Source organism: Chionomys nivalis, chromosome 7 (genome assembly GCF_950005125.1).
Source record: "Chionomys nivalis chromosome 7, mChiNiv1.1, whole genome shotgun sequence".
NCBI classification, from domain to species: Eukaryota; Metazoa; Chordata; class Mammalia; order Rodentia; family Cricetidae; genus Chionomys; species Chionomys nivalis.
The window spans coordinates 39,066,204-39,085,973 of record NC_080092.1 but is presented as its reverse complement, the minus strand read 5'-3'; the positions used below and the strand labels follow the sequence as shown (position 1 = coordinate 39,085,973).

General features: G+C 43.6%; 1 protein-coding gene across 2 annotated transcripts in view; it reads right to left on the bottom strand.

Annotated features, from left to right (window-relative positions):
• Window positions 1-19,770, bottom strand: part of Gria1 (glutamate ionotropic receptor AMPA type subunit 1) — a 319,356-nt gene that overhangs the window by 124,018 nt on the left and 175,568 nt on the right. For both annotated transcript variants that reach the window (XM_057774070.1, XM_057774071.1), the window contains exon 5: window positions 11,635-11,688. In XM_057774070.1, the coding sequence (XP_057630053.1) occupies window positions 11,635-11,688 (54 nt within the window). The remainder of the gene's footprint in view (window positions 1-11,634; window positions 11,689-19,770) is intronic.

Genomic DNA, 19,770 nt, shown 5'->3' with positions numbered 1-19,770 from the left:
TGGTGCACCTCCTAACTTTCATGCTTGCCAAGGCAGCCTTGCTTTGAATCTTTTACATAGTAAGGTTCTCCACAAGATTCCACCTGAAAGCAGAGCTTCAACCCCAAAGGTGTGGGGACTTCTGGGCCAGCTTACTTCTCTCCTGAGGGTGCTTTCAGCTCTGATCTATAATTCTGCAATCACAGAGGTGTATGCTGGCGAATATGGATAAAAGTGAATCCGTGGAATAGTCTTCAGCTGATAACTTAATTGTCATCAAAATCACGTCTTTGTGTAAAAATCTCCACATTTTTCCATTTTAGCCACCTTAACAACCCAAACCTTCAAGGCATCACATGCTGTATTACCTCTGGTAACACACAAGCTTATGTGGTCTCTTAACAAGTCAATAGAACATTGTAGTTGTACAAACGTTAGCCAGTAGACATGCCATTCACACTAGGAAAAAGCCTAATGTTGATTCATCCAGCCTTCTCTGAAGTCAGGGAGAGGTATCTGCATTCTCGGGTCTCTGCAAACGTAATAGCAGGCTGATCCTGCGTGTGTCCATCATAGCCAGAGTATTACAGGGGTTACTCAGGATCTCCAGATCTCAGTCCTGGGATTTAGAATAAACTGCTGACACTTTGTGTTAGAAGGTCAGGGATCCTCAGCCTGGGCTCTTGGTGCGAGGCTTGGAGATGCCCTACATGATCTGAGATTGTGCTGTCTTTCAGAGAATGCCCTCATCCTACTTCTGTCCTGACTGACTGTGGTTGTGCTTGACTCTTGGCCTAACTAACTTCAGAGGAAGTTTAACCTTTAAAACTCTCCTGGTATAGGGTGACTTCTTATGTCTAGAACCTACTGGTGGTCTTCAACCAACATATTCCTACATAGTCTCAACATTACTATGCAGAGAAAGTCAGGCAGAAAAACATATTTTTGTAAAATGATGGTTTATTCATTTCATTATTCATTATAAATTTATTCATTTATACATATAGTAGGCTCCCACTGAATGCATGGTGTAAAATGTGAAAATCTAAAGAAATGGTAAATTTAAATCTATTGAGAATAACTATGTATCAGAAACCACCAGTAGGTTCGCTCCTATGCCTTACAATCTCTACAAACATGGGCATTTGAGGTTTACAGAATGAGACACGAAATCCCTCCTAGGGAGCAGGCCTTAAAGCTAGTCAGAAAGTGATTGGTTACTTTTATAACCGTTGTGCCACTATTTCACCCGGTAAGACCATGGATGTCTTTTCTTCCCCAGCAGCCTTCAAAGCACTCTGCAACACTGTAAAAGCTAAGCACCAGCGAGAGAGTTTCCTGGTGAGTTTAAGATTAATTTCTCAATGTCCTGTGATCGAAGGGTGGTGTCTTCATCAACAGCAACCATTTCATTTATGTTAAGAGCTATGGTGACAGCCTTTGCTGTTTGAAGAATATGGGGAAAAGGATATTCTAACTGACAATACATGAATCTATCTGCTTGTTCATTCATGGCTGCTCAGCATTGCCACACACATCAGAGCCACAAGGATGTAGATGAGATCCGGATGGGCCCAGCCCCTCCTTTCAGGTCATTTAAGGCCGAGTGAGGAAGGCCTATTTCACCCAAGTATATTATAGAGAAAAGGGAGCAATGCCAGCCCCAAATCCGGAGTTCAGAGGCAGCTTCTAAATGAAGGTGATGGAGCATGGAAGGAAAGGAGCCTCTGGCTGAGGAAAGAGAGAAAAATGAACTCTTAATACAGAGAGTATATGTTCTGGCTCCAAGCCTGGACTGGCAGGTTTTGTGTGTCAATTTGACACAAGCCAGAGCTGAGGAAATGCCTCAGTGAGATCCAGATGCAGGCATTTTCTCATTTTTTGAGCAGTTGTGGAGGGCCTAGACCCTGTCCAGGTGGTCCTGGGTTCTATAAGAAGGTGGGCCGAGTGGGCTGGGGGAAAGTAAGCCAGTAAGCAGCACCCATCCATAGCCTCTGCATCAGTTCCTGCCTCCAGGATCCTGCCCTGTTTGAGTTCCTGTCCTGGTTTTCTTCAGCAATGAAGAGCAATGCTGAAGTGTAAGCCTAATAAACCTCTCCCTCCCCAACTTTCTTTTGGTCATGGTATTTCTTCAAGCCATAGAAACCCTACCTAAGACAGAATCACCATGATTATTGCCTTCCACTTCCTCTGTGTAATCTCAATCAGACAATTTACTCTGGGCTTCTATCCTTCTCACCCAAATAAAGATTTGTGATGGTTAATCTTCCTTCTCAGTGTGACTGGATTGGGAGTTACCTGGGAGAGATGCCTCTGGGAATGTCTGGGAGGGTGTTCCCAGGAAGGAGGAGGGAAGATCCACCCCGAACACGGGAGGCACTGCATCATGGTTAGAGGTCATAGAAGGAATAATAAAAATTAAAAAGGAGAAACTGAATGGAGCTCCAGGATTTGTGTCTCTCTGCTCCTGACTGTGAATACAATACAACCAGACTCCTCATGCTCCTGCCTTCCTCGCCAGGATGGACTGTGTCCAGGCACACTGTGAGCAAAATAGACCAATCCTTCCTTCGGTCCCTTCACTTGGGTGTTTTGCCATCACAGGAAGAAAAACAACTGATACATGATTATTATTAAGTGACCCATATCCTCAGGATTAACTCTGCCATGTGTCAAATTCTCAGGACAGGGCCAGATATGCAGCAAACTCTGTGCCTGGGTTCTCTGGTTCCTGAGGTTTCATTCCCCTCCTATGCTTGTTTGCTCTTCATCCTTAGCAAGAGGACCAGACAAGGGTCAGGCACTGAGCTCTTCCTGTCACACCCATTGTCCTCGCCTGCTGGGTATAGGTTTAAGGCACCTTCAGTGTTTCCAAGTAAGTAATGGTAGGGGTTTCCTATGCTGACAGCAACTGCAGACCCTGCCCCTCACATCTGCATGAATGCCAACTAGAGGCAGCTATCATGGCGGTCCTAGGGAAAGATGTAACAGGCACCAAGAAACAACACTGCAGTCCCAACCCATTTGTGTGTGTGTGTGTGTGTGTGCTTTTCAGTGGCTCCTCTGAGCAGGAGTGTCCCTTTTGCAAAATGAAGGGCTGGTAAGACCAGGGTTCTTAGAGACCTTCGGGCCCAGCTCTCTTGGGTTCTTGAATCCAGGTGTGGGGCACATCTTTTACTTCCATGCTGATGTATGGGTGAGTACCTCATCTTGATCTTCCTGGATGCTCTCCCCTCCCCCACAGTGCCTCTCTTCCGATGCCAGATTCTCATGTTTTAGACCGCTTCTGCAGCGCTGTGCAAATGCCACAGACATTGCCTTGTTTTTATGTGATCTGATCTAGTTGGCGGCCAAGGTCAGGGTGCTCACAGGACGAGAGTGAAGGTGCGCACTTCATGATCCCAGCAGTTACCAGACAAGGGACATGAGCAGCCCACAGGGCGACTTAGTCAACTGTCAGCACCACACTCTGGGAGGAAGAACTAGAGGACAGGAAGGAATCTGGGTTGAAGGAGCACATCCCAAAGATCCAGCCACAAGTGTTGCCAGGTGCTCAAGGTGGGCATGCGGAAGGGCAACTCACACTCTCCTCGAGCCAGAAGTGACTGGGTAACTGGGAAAAGCAGGACACAGGCTATGCCCTGTGGCCAGAGGCTATGGCGACTGTCAAAGCCCCGAAGAAGTAAAACACTGCCTAGAGGTAGGCACTTCCATCCCAGGAACAAGAGGAGTGTTCACTTGGGCATGGACTGAGGAGAGACTAGCCCTTCCTGGAGAGCGGGCAAGAAGGTCTACCTATCACCTACTTATCATGCGCGTAGTCAGAACTGGATTCCCCTTCCTGCCCTTTCTGTGGGAATTCTTCCTTTCGTTTTCCATTTTCACACGTGTGTCTAGGTGTTTGCATGTGTGTGGGATCACATGTATGTGGGTGTGTGAACATGTTGATGAATGCTCCTGTGGAGACCTGAGGTTGATGCTAGGAGCAATCCTATTGCTGGTCAACCTTACAGTTGAGGCCAGGTTTCTCAATCAAACCTGGAGCTCTCAGTTACGGCTGGTTTCACTCGCCATCCTGCTCATGGGGTCCCAGCTCCTTTTTCTGAGGCCGCCACACCCACCTACGTTTATATTGTTTCTGGGGATACAACCCTAGTCTTTGGCAGAGGCCTTAATTACTGAACCATATCCTGGCCCCTCTCCACTTATTTTATCAGACACAGAATGCTGTTTTGAAATGCGTGAGGCATGAGCACGACACTCTCAGGGACCACTTCACCCTGTCACCCCTTCAGTGACTTCTCAGAGAAATGCATTCTGTGCAGCTCCTGCTCCCAGGCCCTGGGGAGTCAGCAGTAGATGAAACCATCACATGCTGCCATCATGTATTTCAGATTAACAGCAAAGTCAGCATGGTACAGATCTGTGTGGCTTTCCTAATCTCAATTATGGTAAGTGGAAGGTACTTGGGACTATGGTGGCACATAACAAGGAGATGAGATTTGATGGAGGAGGTATCTGAGGGATCTCAAAGATGGCATCTTGTCCCCAGACAGGGATACCAGTAATGATGATGATGATGACACTGATGATGGTGATTATGGCAGCAATTACCAACACTTATTAAGTGCCCATTTGGGGTCATGTATTACTCCAAGCACTTCCTCTTCCTCAGCTTGCTCAATTCTCATAGCATCACTGGAGAAGGCAGTTAATATCCTTACTTCTTTCTAGATGTAAGCCATGGGAGCCCAGAGACTGTGAGGAATTGGATGAATGCTACACAGCTGGTAAGTACAAACCAGAAGTCAAACCTAGGTCTGCCCAATAGGAGAGCCACCCTTCCCAACAGCGCTTGTACCACCCCCCTCAATGGAGGCACATGTGACCCCATATGGTGCTGAGGGAAGGGGAGTGGGCGAGCTAGGCCTCGCAGAAGGAGTCTACAGATTTCTCAGTGTGGGTGAGCAAGGGATTAAAGAACAGTTTCTTCTTGGGCTGAGGAAATCAACCCGGGGGTGTGAACTAGCTGCTGTATGAACCAAAACTTCTGACTTTTAAGTGCCTCTGGAGTTAGTGGTGGCCATAGTGGTGCTATAAATGGCTGGCTGCTCTGGACCCCAAGATCCTTTGTAAACCACTGGGAGGCCAGAAGCCACCATTTGTCCCTCAGCTTCTACCAGACTAGCAGGGATTTTTTTGGAATGACAGTCATTGAGTTTGTACTCTGGACTTACTACTGCCATTGAACTCAACCTTCTTGACAGGGACTTACCCCTAGACCTGCCTCTCTAACTGTCCTATGCCTGACTATCACAGGCTACTGTAGTGAGAACATGGACTCTGGGTGTCTGTGGGAAAATGCATCTCCTTTGTTTCATAAACATGGTGGCACTGCAGAAGCCATATTACCTTTATTTCCCCATTCAGAAAGGTGACTATAATGTCGATGGCAAGGGCAATCAGGAGGGTCAGTATATAACAGCAGAGTTAGTGGAGGGTAAAGAAATATGTGTCTGGAGTAGATGAGAATGGAGAGACAGAAAGCAGGGAAATAGTTGTCTTGGGCTGGGATTGCAAGAAGATAAGCCCTACCAGGCCCAGAGGTGAGCCAACCTGGAGTCTGCCTGAGGACCTAGCAACAGGCATTGCCAGAGGTCTTGATCATGCCTAGCCAATGACCACGTGATGTCAATGGATCGAAATGCAGTCTGGGTGCTCGGCGGGGCGTATATAAGGCTCTCCCCATTACTGAATAAACGAGTCTGCTGCTTGCATTTTACTTGACTGCCATTGTCTATGCTGTTGATGCTGTACCTTTGCCCTCTCTCCTCTGAGGGAGGTGTTAGGACCCAGCTACATGGGGTGTGGAAGGGCAAGATAGACGTGAGTCAAGGGTGATGCAGGGAATGATGAGCAATGATCAGAGAGAAGTTCTCTGTCATGTGATGAAGACACATTAAACTTATTATGGTCAGGAGGAAACACATGCCTGAAACTGTAAATCTGGCCAAGAACCCAAGGCTGGGGAGTGCATAGGCCCCATGGATAAACTTATTACTATTACTTCGCTAGACAATTGACCTCTAAAGATACGCCTTTGCCCATTGGCTAGTGCAGCTCATAGACCTCAAAATGAAAGTGTCTTTGTGCAGTGGACAGAAAATCATAACTGGTCTAAATATGGAGAACAAGTGTTCTCTGAACAGAAACAGTGGAGTTCTCAGTCCCTAATGGGACACTGCTATCACGTTCCCTCCCTGCAAAGATCAGGGGCCATCTTGGAAGTGAAGATATGAAGACTGTAAGAGCCAGAGGTTGGGGAAGACTGTTGTGAAGGAGTCTTCGGGACATGACAGGACCAAGGCGCTCATGCAGCTGTGGTTGCCTGAAGAAGAGCTGCATGAGATTTGAGTCTTCCAATATCCTAGCATGGACAGGGAAGGGCCTTATGCGGACTCAGCCCTAACTGAAGAACTATTGATAATTGATGGCTTCTGGGGAAAAGAGAGTCAGTTCTCTTTAAGTCTCTGTGTGACTCCTGATAGGTCAATCATGCTCAAATGGATGGCCACCTATCCAGGAGAATATATGCCATATAAATTAGACTCTATGGGTTATTAAAAAATTAAAAACAGGAGGACATAAAAATGGGAAGGGTGGAGACGTGGGAGTGGATGGGAGGAGGTAGGAGGCATAGTGGGAGAAAATATGATCAGAACACATTGCATAACTGCATGAAATTCTCAAATAATTAAGAAAAGTGTTATATTTCTAAAAAGCTTGTTGTGGAAATGAACAAATCTGCAAAGATATCAAGAGTCCATGGATTATTTACTTGAAGTGGGAAAATAGTATAAAACATGAATTGTATCTCAAAAGACTAGGATTGGGAAATGAAGGTGTAGTGACATAGCTCTCCAAGGTCTGCATTGTTCAAGTGAAACTGACGGAGAGTCCAGTGTTGTATTAATATTCATCTACATTTTCATGCAATGTAAATTAAGAATAGATACGTAAGCATGTATGTGCATATATACACACATATAAATGATACATGTGCATACGCCAATGGGTGAATTAGTCAAACAAGTTCTTAGTATGAAATCTTCACCTAGGGTAAATCCCTATTGCTGAAGACACCATGCAATTCAGATGAAGGGCCTGGGGGCTCCAGAACTGGAACTGGCATTAAGCCTACCCCCCTAGGACCAGTTTTCATGGTACTAAAAGGCACCCTTACGAGCTTCCAAAGGAGGAAAGCAACCAACAATCCTACCAAGCTATGATACCTATGAATTGCTATAAGGACCAGAATGGCATAACCTAAACATGCGCTAGTGGAACACATACCTTGGTGGTAACCAACAGCTCTCTAGTTGAACTTAGTAAGGACCTCTCAACACAGGGAGATCATGCCTAGAAACCTTGGTAGTCAACTACCAAGGGATAGTGTAGTCATGGATCTTGGAGAACCTACAACCACCAACAACTATATTCTAAATATTTGCCCTTAAACTCACAAGTAAGTGTAGTCCTCACCCATCATCAAGGAAATTCTCTTTGTAACAGGTGAGGACCATTATAGAAAACCATAACCAATCAAAATGCAGAGTTGTGGAGCCCAGTCCCAATGGATACATCTACAATACAACTCATGCACCTAAGGCCCAGTGATCACTGTAGGAGAGGGGATGAGAGAGTTTAATAACTAAAGAACAAGGCATTTGTGGTGGTATTGTGTCTCCTAGGAATATCAAAAGCTACACCCATCAAGTCTCACCAACATGACTGCTCAAACTTGAGGTGAACAAGAACCACAGCAATAGATACACTAACAGGGAAGGGAGAAATGCCATGAGTCCTCAACTCTCTATAGGCAACTAAGGAACGCTGAGAATAGGAGAAATAGCCGTCCCCAGGGAAGAGCACACCCATCGGTTATCCAACACCAAGTGGTCAGCTCCGGAAACGAACATACAAGTAACATTATACAAACTGAAAAGGGCGTATTTATGAATATATGTTATTAATGAAAGAGAGACTATAAGTTTGAAAGAGAGCAAGGAGTGGTAAATGGGACAATTTAGAGGGAGGAAAGGGGAAGGGGGAAATAATATAATTACATTATAATATCAAAATATAAAAAAATTTAAAAATCTCCACCTGTGTGGAATACTTAATTGCTCAAGCCATGGTATCACCTGGCAGTATGTTGGGTTCTTTCCTAATGACACACTAAGAAGACAGAGAACTATTATTTCCAACTGACCAATGGGGAAACTGAGTCTGAGTCTTGATTGTGCAGAAAGTTAGCTAAGCAAGAGTGACATTGGGACATAAAGCAGGGTTTGGAGACTTCAGATTCCTTCTTCTCCATCAGCCTTTCCCTCCCCCCTTTCTCCTTCCCTCCTCCCCCTGGTGGCTCTCCACAGGTGGTGATTGGAGTCTCACAGCATCCTCCAAAGAGTCCAGAGGGAAGACTGCTGGGCGCCGCTCTGAAGTTCAGACCTTTTAACCAAGTGTAAAGAACTGTGGCGCATGCTTATCCTTTCCAAAGGGTTTCTGTCCCTTCATCTATAATTGCCCCCGAGTTGCAGTGCCCCAAAGAAGAGGGCCTGCTCCATGCAGTAGCAGGCTAATTATGTGGCAGAATTTCTAAAAATTATCATTTCGTAAATTGTGATATTCCTCCGAAGGGGAAAGAAAGCACAGCACATCCTCCACCATGTCTCAAACTGAATTAATTAGGAATTTGAAGCCTAATTATCAACTAATCTATTGGAACACGCCAGTCTTTCGTATCTGGCTGCTGTTTGCAATTTGCAGCCTATTAGTGGCAGTTGTTAGGATCTGAGAACTCATTAGGTCAGAAGAAGAAAAATGTGGATCAGAAGGAGAGGGCAACCTGAGGGGCTGATGTGGGGAGGCTGTGGCTGAGGGGTCACTTGCTGACAGATGAGGGCTGGTGGTCTAACTACCTGGGTCCTTCCTTTAGAGGCCCCAAGGCCACTGGGTCATTTCTGCCTTACGAAAGGCAGAATCTGTGCATGCCTTTGCCCAGGTTCTGTGCTTTCCCCGGCAGCAGGTTTCCAAGAGCAGTGGACGCTGTCACCAGTGCTGGTGCTAGCCTAGGGACACCACTTGCTTCTGTGTGACACTGGCTGAGCCATGCTCCCTTGATGGTTCTGTTTCCATACAAGCAGCAGAGATGCTTGAACTGACTCCCATGGTCCCATCCAGCACCATGGACCTGGGATGTGAGGAATATCAAAGACTTCCTCAGTTCTACTGAACAGACTTCAGTTTTGCAAATAGTCTTTCAGGGGTGAGATCCTTGGCTTCCCCACAGAGATTCTAAACAGATACCACTCATTAAAATGTGAATATCTTGAAAAGGTGATGGCTGTAGCCCTTGAAACCTAAGTCTAAACTAAGCTTTCTCAGTAAGCCCTTCTTTAGTTCCAGCCCTGACCTCGGGTCACTGGGGCAGCCAAGGCAAGGGAAGTTCAGAGGATAGAGACGGGGGCATCCAAGATAAGCTAAGGCCGGTGAGCAAGTAGGACAGAATTTAAGGGTTAGACAGATGTCTGGACCCAAATTTTAGATACAGATTATGTGTCTTAATTCAACTAATGATCTTCATTCCCAATGTAGCATAAAATACCAATCTTTTTTCCCCTTCAACATCACCCAGAGATAACCAGGACAATATACCCTGACCAAAAACTGAATGTAGCTATATATTTAGCTCAGTAAGGTTAACATTTAAACTTTTCTTATAGATTAAAGTATGGCAAATATTGCAACTGAATGAAAACATAAACAGTAAGAAAGCAGGCCGAGGCAAAGGAAACACTTCATGGAAGGCAAGACTATCAAGGGAGACGGATCCATGGCACATGTGTTATGGGTTCAGGCTTGATGGTGGCTGCGGCCACTGTTGGGAAAGAACTGTGGAGTTCCTGCAAGTGTTAAGCACAGGGTTTAGCGCCCGACCCAGCAGTCCCCAGCCGCGGTGTTTTACAGGTCAAACATGTATGCAACGGTGCTTCCCATACCAGTCCCACGGTGATCATGACTTAGAAGTCTTTCAGCTGTGTAACGGATGAGCAAAACAGGCTGTCTCTCTATAATGGGCTACTGTCTGGCAATACAAAAGGAATGCACTGAGGTAGAATATACGTTAGAGATTTCCTGAGGCTGTGGGGAGATTGGCTGCTGAGGTGTGTAAAGACTACTGATGTGCATGTGTCCGGGCTGATAAAATTTTAAAACAAAGTTCTTATGGTTTCATAACCCTGTAAATACACCTGGGACCATGAAAATGAGCACTGTATGCTAGTGTGTGGTATTATGTGGTCTGTGAGTTTGATCTTAAGAAAGTCTCTAAAATATGGGTCTGAGTATAAAAGAATATTACATTTGACTATGGAGGAAAAGAGCTTGAAGAATCAAAGTTTATGACATAAAAGATAAAAGTGGAAACTGACAGGAAGAATGGACATGACAGAGACGACAATTGCCAGAAAAGACTTATACAGACACATTCTGGTGTCCACGTAAAAAGGATGTGCACACAAAGGCTTTGAGAAACCAAACTGTCTCCGTGGTGTGCAAAATAATAGCACCCAATAAACAGTTGCACTGTGTTAAGACAAAGGCATTTTTTTAAGACACAGGCTTATCTAGGCTATATATAAAAATGAAAAACAAACCCATTAACTGACATTGCTATAGGTTATACTGTAAGATGGTACTGGGTTAAAGATTTGTCAATTTTAGCATAATTATGATTTAAATGTCTGCGCTTGTGAATAGTAAAACCACTATTGAGTTAAAAATCAGCGGCATTCAGGCATTTACTGTCCATTCCAAGGAAGGGTGATTTTTCCTCACGCCCAGGGCCAGAGCTGATCAGAGAGAGTGCCTGTTTGAGGGCTGGAAATCGGCCCTGCAGCCTCCAACACGCTTTCTCCCAAGCATAGCTTAGAAGCTCACGGGCAGTGTGCTGTGGTTTGACTGGGGGGGGGGTTGTGATGGTCAGTTTTAACTGACCGCCTGGGCTACTGGGAAGACAGTCTCAGGGAGAGAGAGAGAGAGAGAGAGAGAGAGAGAGAGAGAGAGAGAGAGAGAGAGAGAGAGAGAGAGAGAGACTCCATTGACTTGACCCACGGGCACAGCTGCTGAGGGGGGTTGTCTTGATCAAGTGATTGATGGGCAAAGACCCAGCCCAGCCCTCTGTGGGTGGCACTTGCCTAATCAGAGGGTGTTGAACTTGATAAAAGTGGAGAAGTTGATGAACTGAGAGCAAGCAAGCGAGCCAGTGTGCATGTATCCATTTCTCTCTGTTCTTGACTGAATGGGATGTGGCTAGCTGTTTGAGGTTCTTTCCTCGACTTCCCCACAGTGATGCATGAGAACCTAGAACTGTAAGCTAAAATAACCTCCTTCTTTGTCCCTTAAATTTCATTTTTTGTTTTTTAACAGCAGAAGGACAGAGGGAAAGAAGTACGTTTGGTGCCTCTGAGGCCTAGCAATGCCACTGCGAATGGCCCCTTCCTCCCACATGGTTCATACAGGTGGGTGGGAGGCAACCTCAAACCCTAGGTGTGGGAAGGACAGGACTGGACCACACATCATAGCTCTACTCACCAGATTGGCAAGGATGTAGTGGTACCCAATGCCATTCTTCTCCAGCTTTACAATCTGAAAGACAGAACAAAAGGGCACTCATCAGTCACACCCACACCTACCTTGATGGAGCAGTGATGCTGACATCAACTGGCTATTTATGACATGCCCTTCTCTGTCCTAAGTACTATACTGGCCTTACCATGTAACCATGGTGATGCTGTTAGCATCTTTGACAGATGAGAAAGAGCCACAGAGGGCTAACTTAAGTTCCCTTATGCTGTGCAGCTATGAAGAGGTGACTATGGGGATCTGCAGTCACCAGTGCCTGGTTTGAGGTGTGGGAGTCGGAGAGGTTTGTTATTACACCCTCTAGGAAGAAGCCAAAGAACTTGCTGCACCCTGTCCACAAAGCTTTCCTTACACATGGTGGAGGAATCTGATGTTACAGGGAATTGACTGTTATTCATGGCGATGAGGTGAGCAGTCACTTGGGCATGAACTCCATGGCAGACACCATTCTGATTTCTGTCTCTGAGTTTTGCATTCTCCTCCCTGATTGGTTTAGCACCCAGACGTCGATAGATCATTCAACACGTGTTAAGAGGGAAGACTGAATCAACCCGTCTAAGGCCTCATTGGAAAGATGGGACATGGCCTGAAGTAAGGAAGTGATTTTCCCACGCTCCCTGTGTGGTCTGCTGGTAACGGAAGGACAGAGGTTTCTGATGCTTGACAGTTTCTGCATGACACCTGGTCACGGTTAAGGGAAGCAGCCAGGATTCCCAAACACTTCCTGTCTTTTATATTTTGGTTTTATTGCTTGTGTGTGCATTTGTGTGTGTGCATGTGTATATATGCAAGCCTGAGTGGGAACACACATATGTGAACATGTATGTAGAGGCCGGAGGTTGATGGCAGGTATCTAAGTTGGCTGTTTCCATTTTATATATTGATGCAGAGACTCTCCCTTGAAGCAAGAGCTTGCCACTCGCCAAGTCAGCTAGTCTAGGTAGATAGTTGACCCTGGGGATCCCCTGTTTTTCCTTCATGGACAGTGGTATTAGAGTTGAGCAGTAACCCAGCGTTTATACGGATGCCCCGGATCAAGAGTGTGCTCTTCATATTTGTACCATAAGCACGTTAACCCTTGAACTGTCTCCCCAGCCCCCACTCTCCCATTGCAAATTTAGACTGTCCTTAATCATCTTGAAGTCCGAGAAAATATGAGTGGAAAGGGCTGCCCCAGGTTTTCTGGTACTGCTTGGCACACCACTTACAAGAAATGGCTGAGCCTACATGCCTTGATTCTGGCCACAACAAGCCTGGTACTAACTTGATCTATTTCTTCCTTTCTTTTTTTAAAAATTATCAAATTGGGTTTGTGTACCCTGCTTGGTGCCTCTCCCCCTGCGCTGCTACAAAGAGGCATAAAATATATGCGAGGCACCTAGGCTCTTGGCCTAACTGAATAAATTCTCAAGGTTATTAAAACCCACACTCAGACATCTCCTTAATTGGATGTATGCACATAACGGCTCACATTTTTTTTGATGTGGGGAATAATTAAATGCAAGCACACACAATGTCTATGCTGGAATAGTGAGATGGAGATTCCAGCTGCTGGAGCTCAGATGGCACCGAGGTGATGGCTTTATTAATAATTCTTCATTACTTTTCCATTTTCTTGCCACATGGCATGCCGTCTCTTCAGCAAGGAGATACCTTTATCAAAAGCCTATTCAGTTTCCAATAACCACGAAGCAGCAAATAAAAATATTCCAGAGCCCACCACATCCAGGGAGTGGAGCCACAGAGTTTTTGCAACACAGAAATGCAGAAGGAAGCAGAGGAAACGTCAACAGAGGATGACCCCTGACCCACAAAGATGAGCGACTTGTGTATCTCAGGCTGCTGGTGACGTCCACATTGGTTCATCCAATGGCTGACTTATCGCTCTGACTCATTTTATTTCAAAAATATGTATCAAGCCTTGACTTCCTGAATCTGCTACGCAGTAGACAGGGAATGAAATGAGATATTTGGTGTGGAAGGTGTCCCAGAGCAAGTAAGATACAGATAAATGCACACACGGTCACTGACTGAAAAGGGTTTTGTGAAGGCAGGGTCCTTCTCCTCACCAACATCATACACTTTACGTTTTTCTCCAATGCACGTTCTTTGGACTTTCTTTATCCCAGATTATATAGAGATGGCCCCTGTAGGTCTCTAACTCTCTGCATGTGTCGTGGGGGACTTCTCATTTCAGTGCTTCTGTTCAGCCTCCTTTGAATAGTTCAACACACAACTACTGAACACAGACTTCGTGCCAAGCACTAGATAATGTGATGGGGATATAGCTCAAATAGCAAGGCAAGGTTCCTGTGACCTCGCTGCGCTGAGACGTAGTTTCAGGAGAAGCCAGATGGTAAATATATAAATAGATGAACGAAGACGACATCAGCAGGTCATAAACACCACAGAGATAATAAAACAGGGCACTGTGATGGATGGCCCTGGGAGGTGCTGGTCGACTCTCACTTCAAGTTCATTTTGTCCTTAATGACTATAGTATATCATTTAGTGTCTTATACTGACAAAGAATATTATCCAAATAACCCTCTTTGCTAAGTATGTACATATTTTAGGCTTATTTGTTTTTTTGTAAACTTTTTTATATAAATATATATTTGTATGAAATTTTATACCTTTACCTTATTTTATACTATGTAGGTCTTTATGTATATTATGTATATATGTGCAAGACATTGTGCAGTTGCTATGGAGGCTGGAAGAGGGCATAAGATACTCTGGAACTACATAGAGTTACAGGCCACATGGGTGCTGGAAACCAAACCCAAGACTTCCATAAGAGCAGCAAGTGCTCTTAACCACTGAACTATCTCTCCAGTCCCTGAAGTTACACATTTCTATGTTTTAAAATCTGTATTCTGCCTATGAGAGAGACGTGAAGCACTTGACTTTCTGAGTCTGCCTTATTTCACTTGATGATACCTTTTAGTTCTGCCCATTTTTTCTGTAAATGAATGAATGCCATTCTTATTCCAGGCTGAGGGAAACTCCTTGGTGAATATGGCATATTTTCTTTATTCATTCATCTGTTGTGGGTACCTTGGCTATTGTGAATAGTGCTGGAATAAGCAGTGTCTATATCCCTGTGACATATTAAGATACCTTGGTGTATTATCAGGTTTTCTATTGCTGCAACAGAACATCACGATCAAAAAGCAAGTTGGAGAATAAAGGTTTATTTGGCTTATACTGCCATAGCACAGTTCATGAGGACCGGAATTCAAACAGGGAAAGATACTGGATGTAGGAGCTGATTGACGCAGAAGCCATGGAGGGGTGTGGCTTACTGACTTGCTCCATGTGGCTTGCTCAGCCTGCTTTCTTATAGAGCCTGAACCAGTGATGACATCACCCACAATGTGCTGGGACCTTCCTTGCCAATCACTAATTTAAAAAATGCCCCTCAGGCTTGCCTACAGCCCAATCTAATGGTGGCATTTTCTTAATTGAGGTTCCCTTCTCTCATATGACCTTACTTTGTGTCAATTTGACATGAAGCTAGCCAGCACAGTGTGGCTGGAATGTATTTGGTGCATGGTATATTCATAGCTACATTTTTAGGTTTTGAGGAACAGCCCTCCTGGCTATTTGAAATTCCCACAAGTAGTGTGTGCCTTGTTTTTACTAGTATTTTTTTTCTGAAACTTCACTAGCACTTGTTATATTTTCTCCCTCTCTCCCTCCCTCCCTCCCTCCCTCCCTCCCTCCCTCCCTCCCTCCCTCCTTCCTTCCTTTCTTTCTTCCTTCTCTAAGACAGGGTTTCATAGCGTAGCTCTGGCTGGCCTGAGACTCACTACATGTACCAGGCTGTTCTCAAACTTACAGACCATTGCCTGCCTCTGCCTCCTGAATCCTGAAACTTAAAGGCATGAACCATGGCACCTAGCACTGTTTTCTTGACCTTAGCTATTTTATTTTTTAAAGAAAAAGAATTTTTATTTTTTAAAGAAAGAATATTTCAGTTGCAGATTTGTTTATTTTTCTGTATCTGTGCATATGTGAGTGCATGTGGTGGTCAGAGGCCAACTTGCAGGAATCAGTCATCCCCTTCCATCGCGTAAAGGTTCCAAGACTCAAGTTCGGGCTTGCAGGCTTCACTCCATGCATCTGTGCCTACTGAGCCGCCATCTCTGTGCCTGCCTAGCCACCATCTCACCAGCATAAACTTAGCCATTCTGACTGGAGTGAGCAGAAACTCAGTGTGAGTTTGATTTGTACTTCCCTCATGGCTAAGAACGAGGAACAGATTTTCACCCTTGTCTTGATTATTTATACTTCTTTTGAGAACAGGCTGCTGAGTTCATCTGCCCATTTGTGGATTGGATGATTTGCTTTTGTTTTTCAGTATTTAGCCTTTTGTGTTCCTTATGAGTTCTAGATTTTAATCTCCCTGCAGATGAATAGGAAACAGTTTCATTCCCTTGTTCTGCGGGCTCTTTCTCCACTCTACAGATTGTCTCTTTTGAAGTCCAGGATATTTTTAATTGTATGTAATCCCATTTGTCATGTCCTGACCTACTGGGGTTCTTCACAGAGTCCTTGGGCAATGTCTAACAGACATTTTCCCCTAGCAGATTCAGAGTTTGGGGTCTTAAATGAAAGTCTTTGATCTATTTTAATTTTATTTTTTACTAGTGAAAAAGACAGAGAAGGATCTACATTCATTTTCTACTTGGAGGAATCTGGTTTTCTCAACACTACCGGCCAACGAGGTTGCTCTTGCTCTACTGTGTGCTTCTGGCACTATGCTTTAGGTGATGCGGGCCTATCTTTAGACCCTCTACTTCACTGCATTGGCTGTCATGTTGTTTTTGTGCCAGTACCATGCAGGTTTTGTCACTATGGCCCTATGATAGAATTTGAGATCAGGTGACGATACCTCCAGCAATGCTCTTTATCTTCAGGATTACTTTAGCTCTTTGGGGTCTTTTGTGAGTTCCAGAGTTATATTTTCTATTGACATGAAGAGTGACCATTGAGATTTTTATGGAGACTGCAGAGAGCTTTAGCAATATGCCCATTCTCACATAATTCTTCTGACCCACGTGCAAGGGGAGAGCTGCCCTCCTCCATCTCTGCTGTCTAATTCTCTTATTCATCAGTGTTTTGAGGTTTAATTACAGAGGCCTTTCAACTCCTTGTTAGGTTCATTCCAAGGCTGTTTTGGTTTGAAACATCCCCCATAGGCCCATGTGTGTGAAAATTTTGACGCCAAGTAACGGAGGATGTGAAACCTTCAGTAGGTGTAGCCTTGGTGGAAGGAATATATCATGGGGAGCAGGGTTTGAAGTGGTATAACCTCATCCTACTTGCTGTTCTTTGCTTCATGTGAGCAGTTGCAATGTGACCCATCCAGCTCCCTGTTCCTGCTGTCATGCCTCCCCTGGCTTCCTCGCCAAAGTGGAGTCTATTCTTCTGGAACTGTAATCCAAAATAAACTCTTTCTTCCCTGAGTTCCTTTTTGTCAGACTATTTTACTATAGCAACATGAAGAAGGAAAATACATAGGTATTTTTAAAGTTAGTATGAATAGGACTTAAAAAATGATTTCTCAGCAAGTACATTATTAGTGTATAGAAAGGCTACTGGTTTGGTATGCTTTCATATCTTTTGCACTTTGCTGAAAATTCTTATCAGATCAAAGAGCCTCCTAATAGAATCTTTAGTATTTTAGCTATAGAACCACGTTGTCTGCAAATAGAGGCAATTGGACTTCTTTGTTTCCAGTTTGGATTTTTTTAAAAATTTTTCTCTTGCTCTATAGCTTGAAGACTCCAAACACTAAATTCAATATGAATGAAGAAAGTGAACACTTTCTCCCGCTTAGTATAATATTGGTTGTAGATTTGTCAAAAAGTTGAGGTATATTATTTCTGTTCCTAATTTCATCAGGGATTTTATCATGAATGCATGCCGGATTTTGTCAATGGCTTTTCTGAATCTATTGACATGATCATGTAACTTCTGTTCCATGTTTTATTTTTTTGTTTGTTTTTGTTTTTTCGAGACAGGGTTTCTCTGTGGCTTTAGAGCCTGTCCTGGAACTAGCTCTTTTACACCAGGCTGGCCTCAAACTCACAGAGATCCACCTGCCTCTGCCTCCCGAGTGCTGGGATCAAAGGTGTGCACAACCACTGCTCAGCCTGTTCCATGCTATATTGATTGACATATGTTTGTTGAATCAAACTTGCATTCCTGGAAAGAAACTAACTTGATTATAGTACCTGATCTTTTAAATGTGGCTTTAAATTTGTTTTATAAGCAGTTTTTTTAAAAAAAGCACTTAATTTTTTTATTCCTGAGAATTTGATATGTGTAAACAATGAAATATTACACGATTATTATATCTACCCTCTGTTTGCCCTTTTCATCTCCTGCTATATCTCTACCAACATGATCCTCTCATAACTTCATGTCTTTTTGATTTATTTTTGTAACCCATGAAGTCCAGTTAGTACTGTACACCTGTACATGGTGTGGGGCCTACACTGGAGCATGGGGAGTCTATCAATGTCCATGTCCTCAGAGATGAGTGCGTCTCCTTTTCCTGACGACTATCAGCTTCAGATAACTCCTCCATAAGTACTGGAGCCTGAAGGTCATCTATCCACTTATGCTAGGCTTTTAGCTCGATCCTGTGCAGGTAGCTATAAAGTTTTTGCTTTTTGTCAAGGAAATCAGTCTCTGTCTCTCTCTACTTCCCTCCCTCTCTCCCTGTCCTTCCTGTCTCTACCTCTGTTTCTCTCCTTCCTGACCCCCTCCTCTGCATGTCCTTATCTGGCTATGGTGTTTTATAGAATGCCTTTGGTAACGCGCCTTCCCTTTCTAGCCTATGAAATAGTTTCAGGAGCTTTTCTTTAAAGATCTGCCAGAACTTAGCAGTGATTTCTTCCAGTCTTGGACTTTGTTGGGTGACTCATTACCACTGTTCTATTTTCGTCACTTAATACAGACTTAAGGAAGTTGTTTTTACTGTCTTGATTTAGTTTGGGAAGGTCATATGCTTCTAGGAATTCCATTTTTTCCAGATTTTTTACATGTTCAGAACGTAAACCCTCTGGATTTCATTGGTTTCCATTGTAATGATCCCTTTCCATCTCTAGTGCTACCCATTTCTTTTGGTTAGTTTATGGAAGGGCTTGTTCATTTTCTTTTCTTTTCAAATAGCCAAACTTTTGTTTCTTTTCTTTTTTATATTGTTATTTTAATCTTCATTTAATTGGTTTGTGATCTGATCTTTATTATTACTTTCTGTCTACTGATTTTAAGGATCTCTATTTTTGTTTTTTTAAACCTTTGAAGTATACCAAGTTACAAATTTGCAATTTGATTTTTTTAGCATAAACACCAATAACTATATATCTGTACCACAAAGGTTCTGATAAGTTCTATTTTATTTTCATTTGATTCTAAGATTTAGAAAACACTTGAAAATATTTCCTCTGGAGTTCCTTAACAAACAACTGATCATTCAAAATTGTATTCTACAATCTATGGGTTCTTGTATAGTTTATGTCATTTCTTTTTCTCTTGATTTAGTTTTATTCCACTATGATATGATAATATACAATGAATTACTCTGATTATATTTGTTAAAACTTACTTTCTTGCCTAAAATGTCATAGATTTTGGAAAATGTTGCATGGACTGTTGAAAAGAAGGTGTTTTGCAGCTGTTGGATGGAGTGTTCTGCAGATGTCTTTCTTTGATCTACAGCACAACTTGGAAGTTTATTTGTTGATTCTCTTTAACTAAATTATCTGTTTGATGTGTGATTCCCGTCTGTGTGCTGTGAATGTTTTGTTACCATTGGTTAATAAATAAACTGTTTCAGCCAATGGCTTAGCAGAGTAAATCCAGGTGGAAAATCTGAACAGAGATATATAGAGAGAGTAGGCAGAATCAAGGAGATGCCATGTAACTGCTGAAGGAGAAAGATGCCCGCAGGAACCTTACTGGTAGGCCACAGCCTTGTGGTAATATACAGAATTATAAAAATGTGTTAATTTAAGATGTAAGAACTAACTAGGAATACGCCTAAGCCATTGACCAAGCAGTATTATA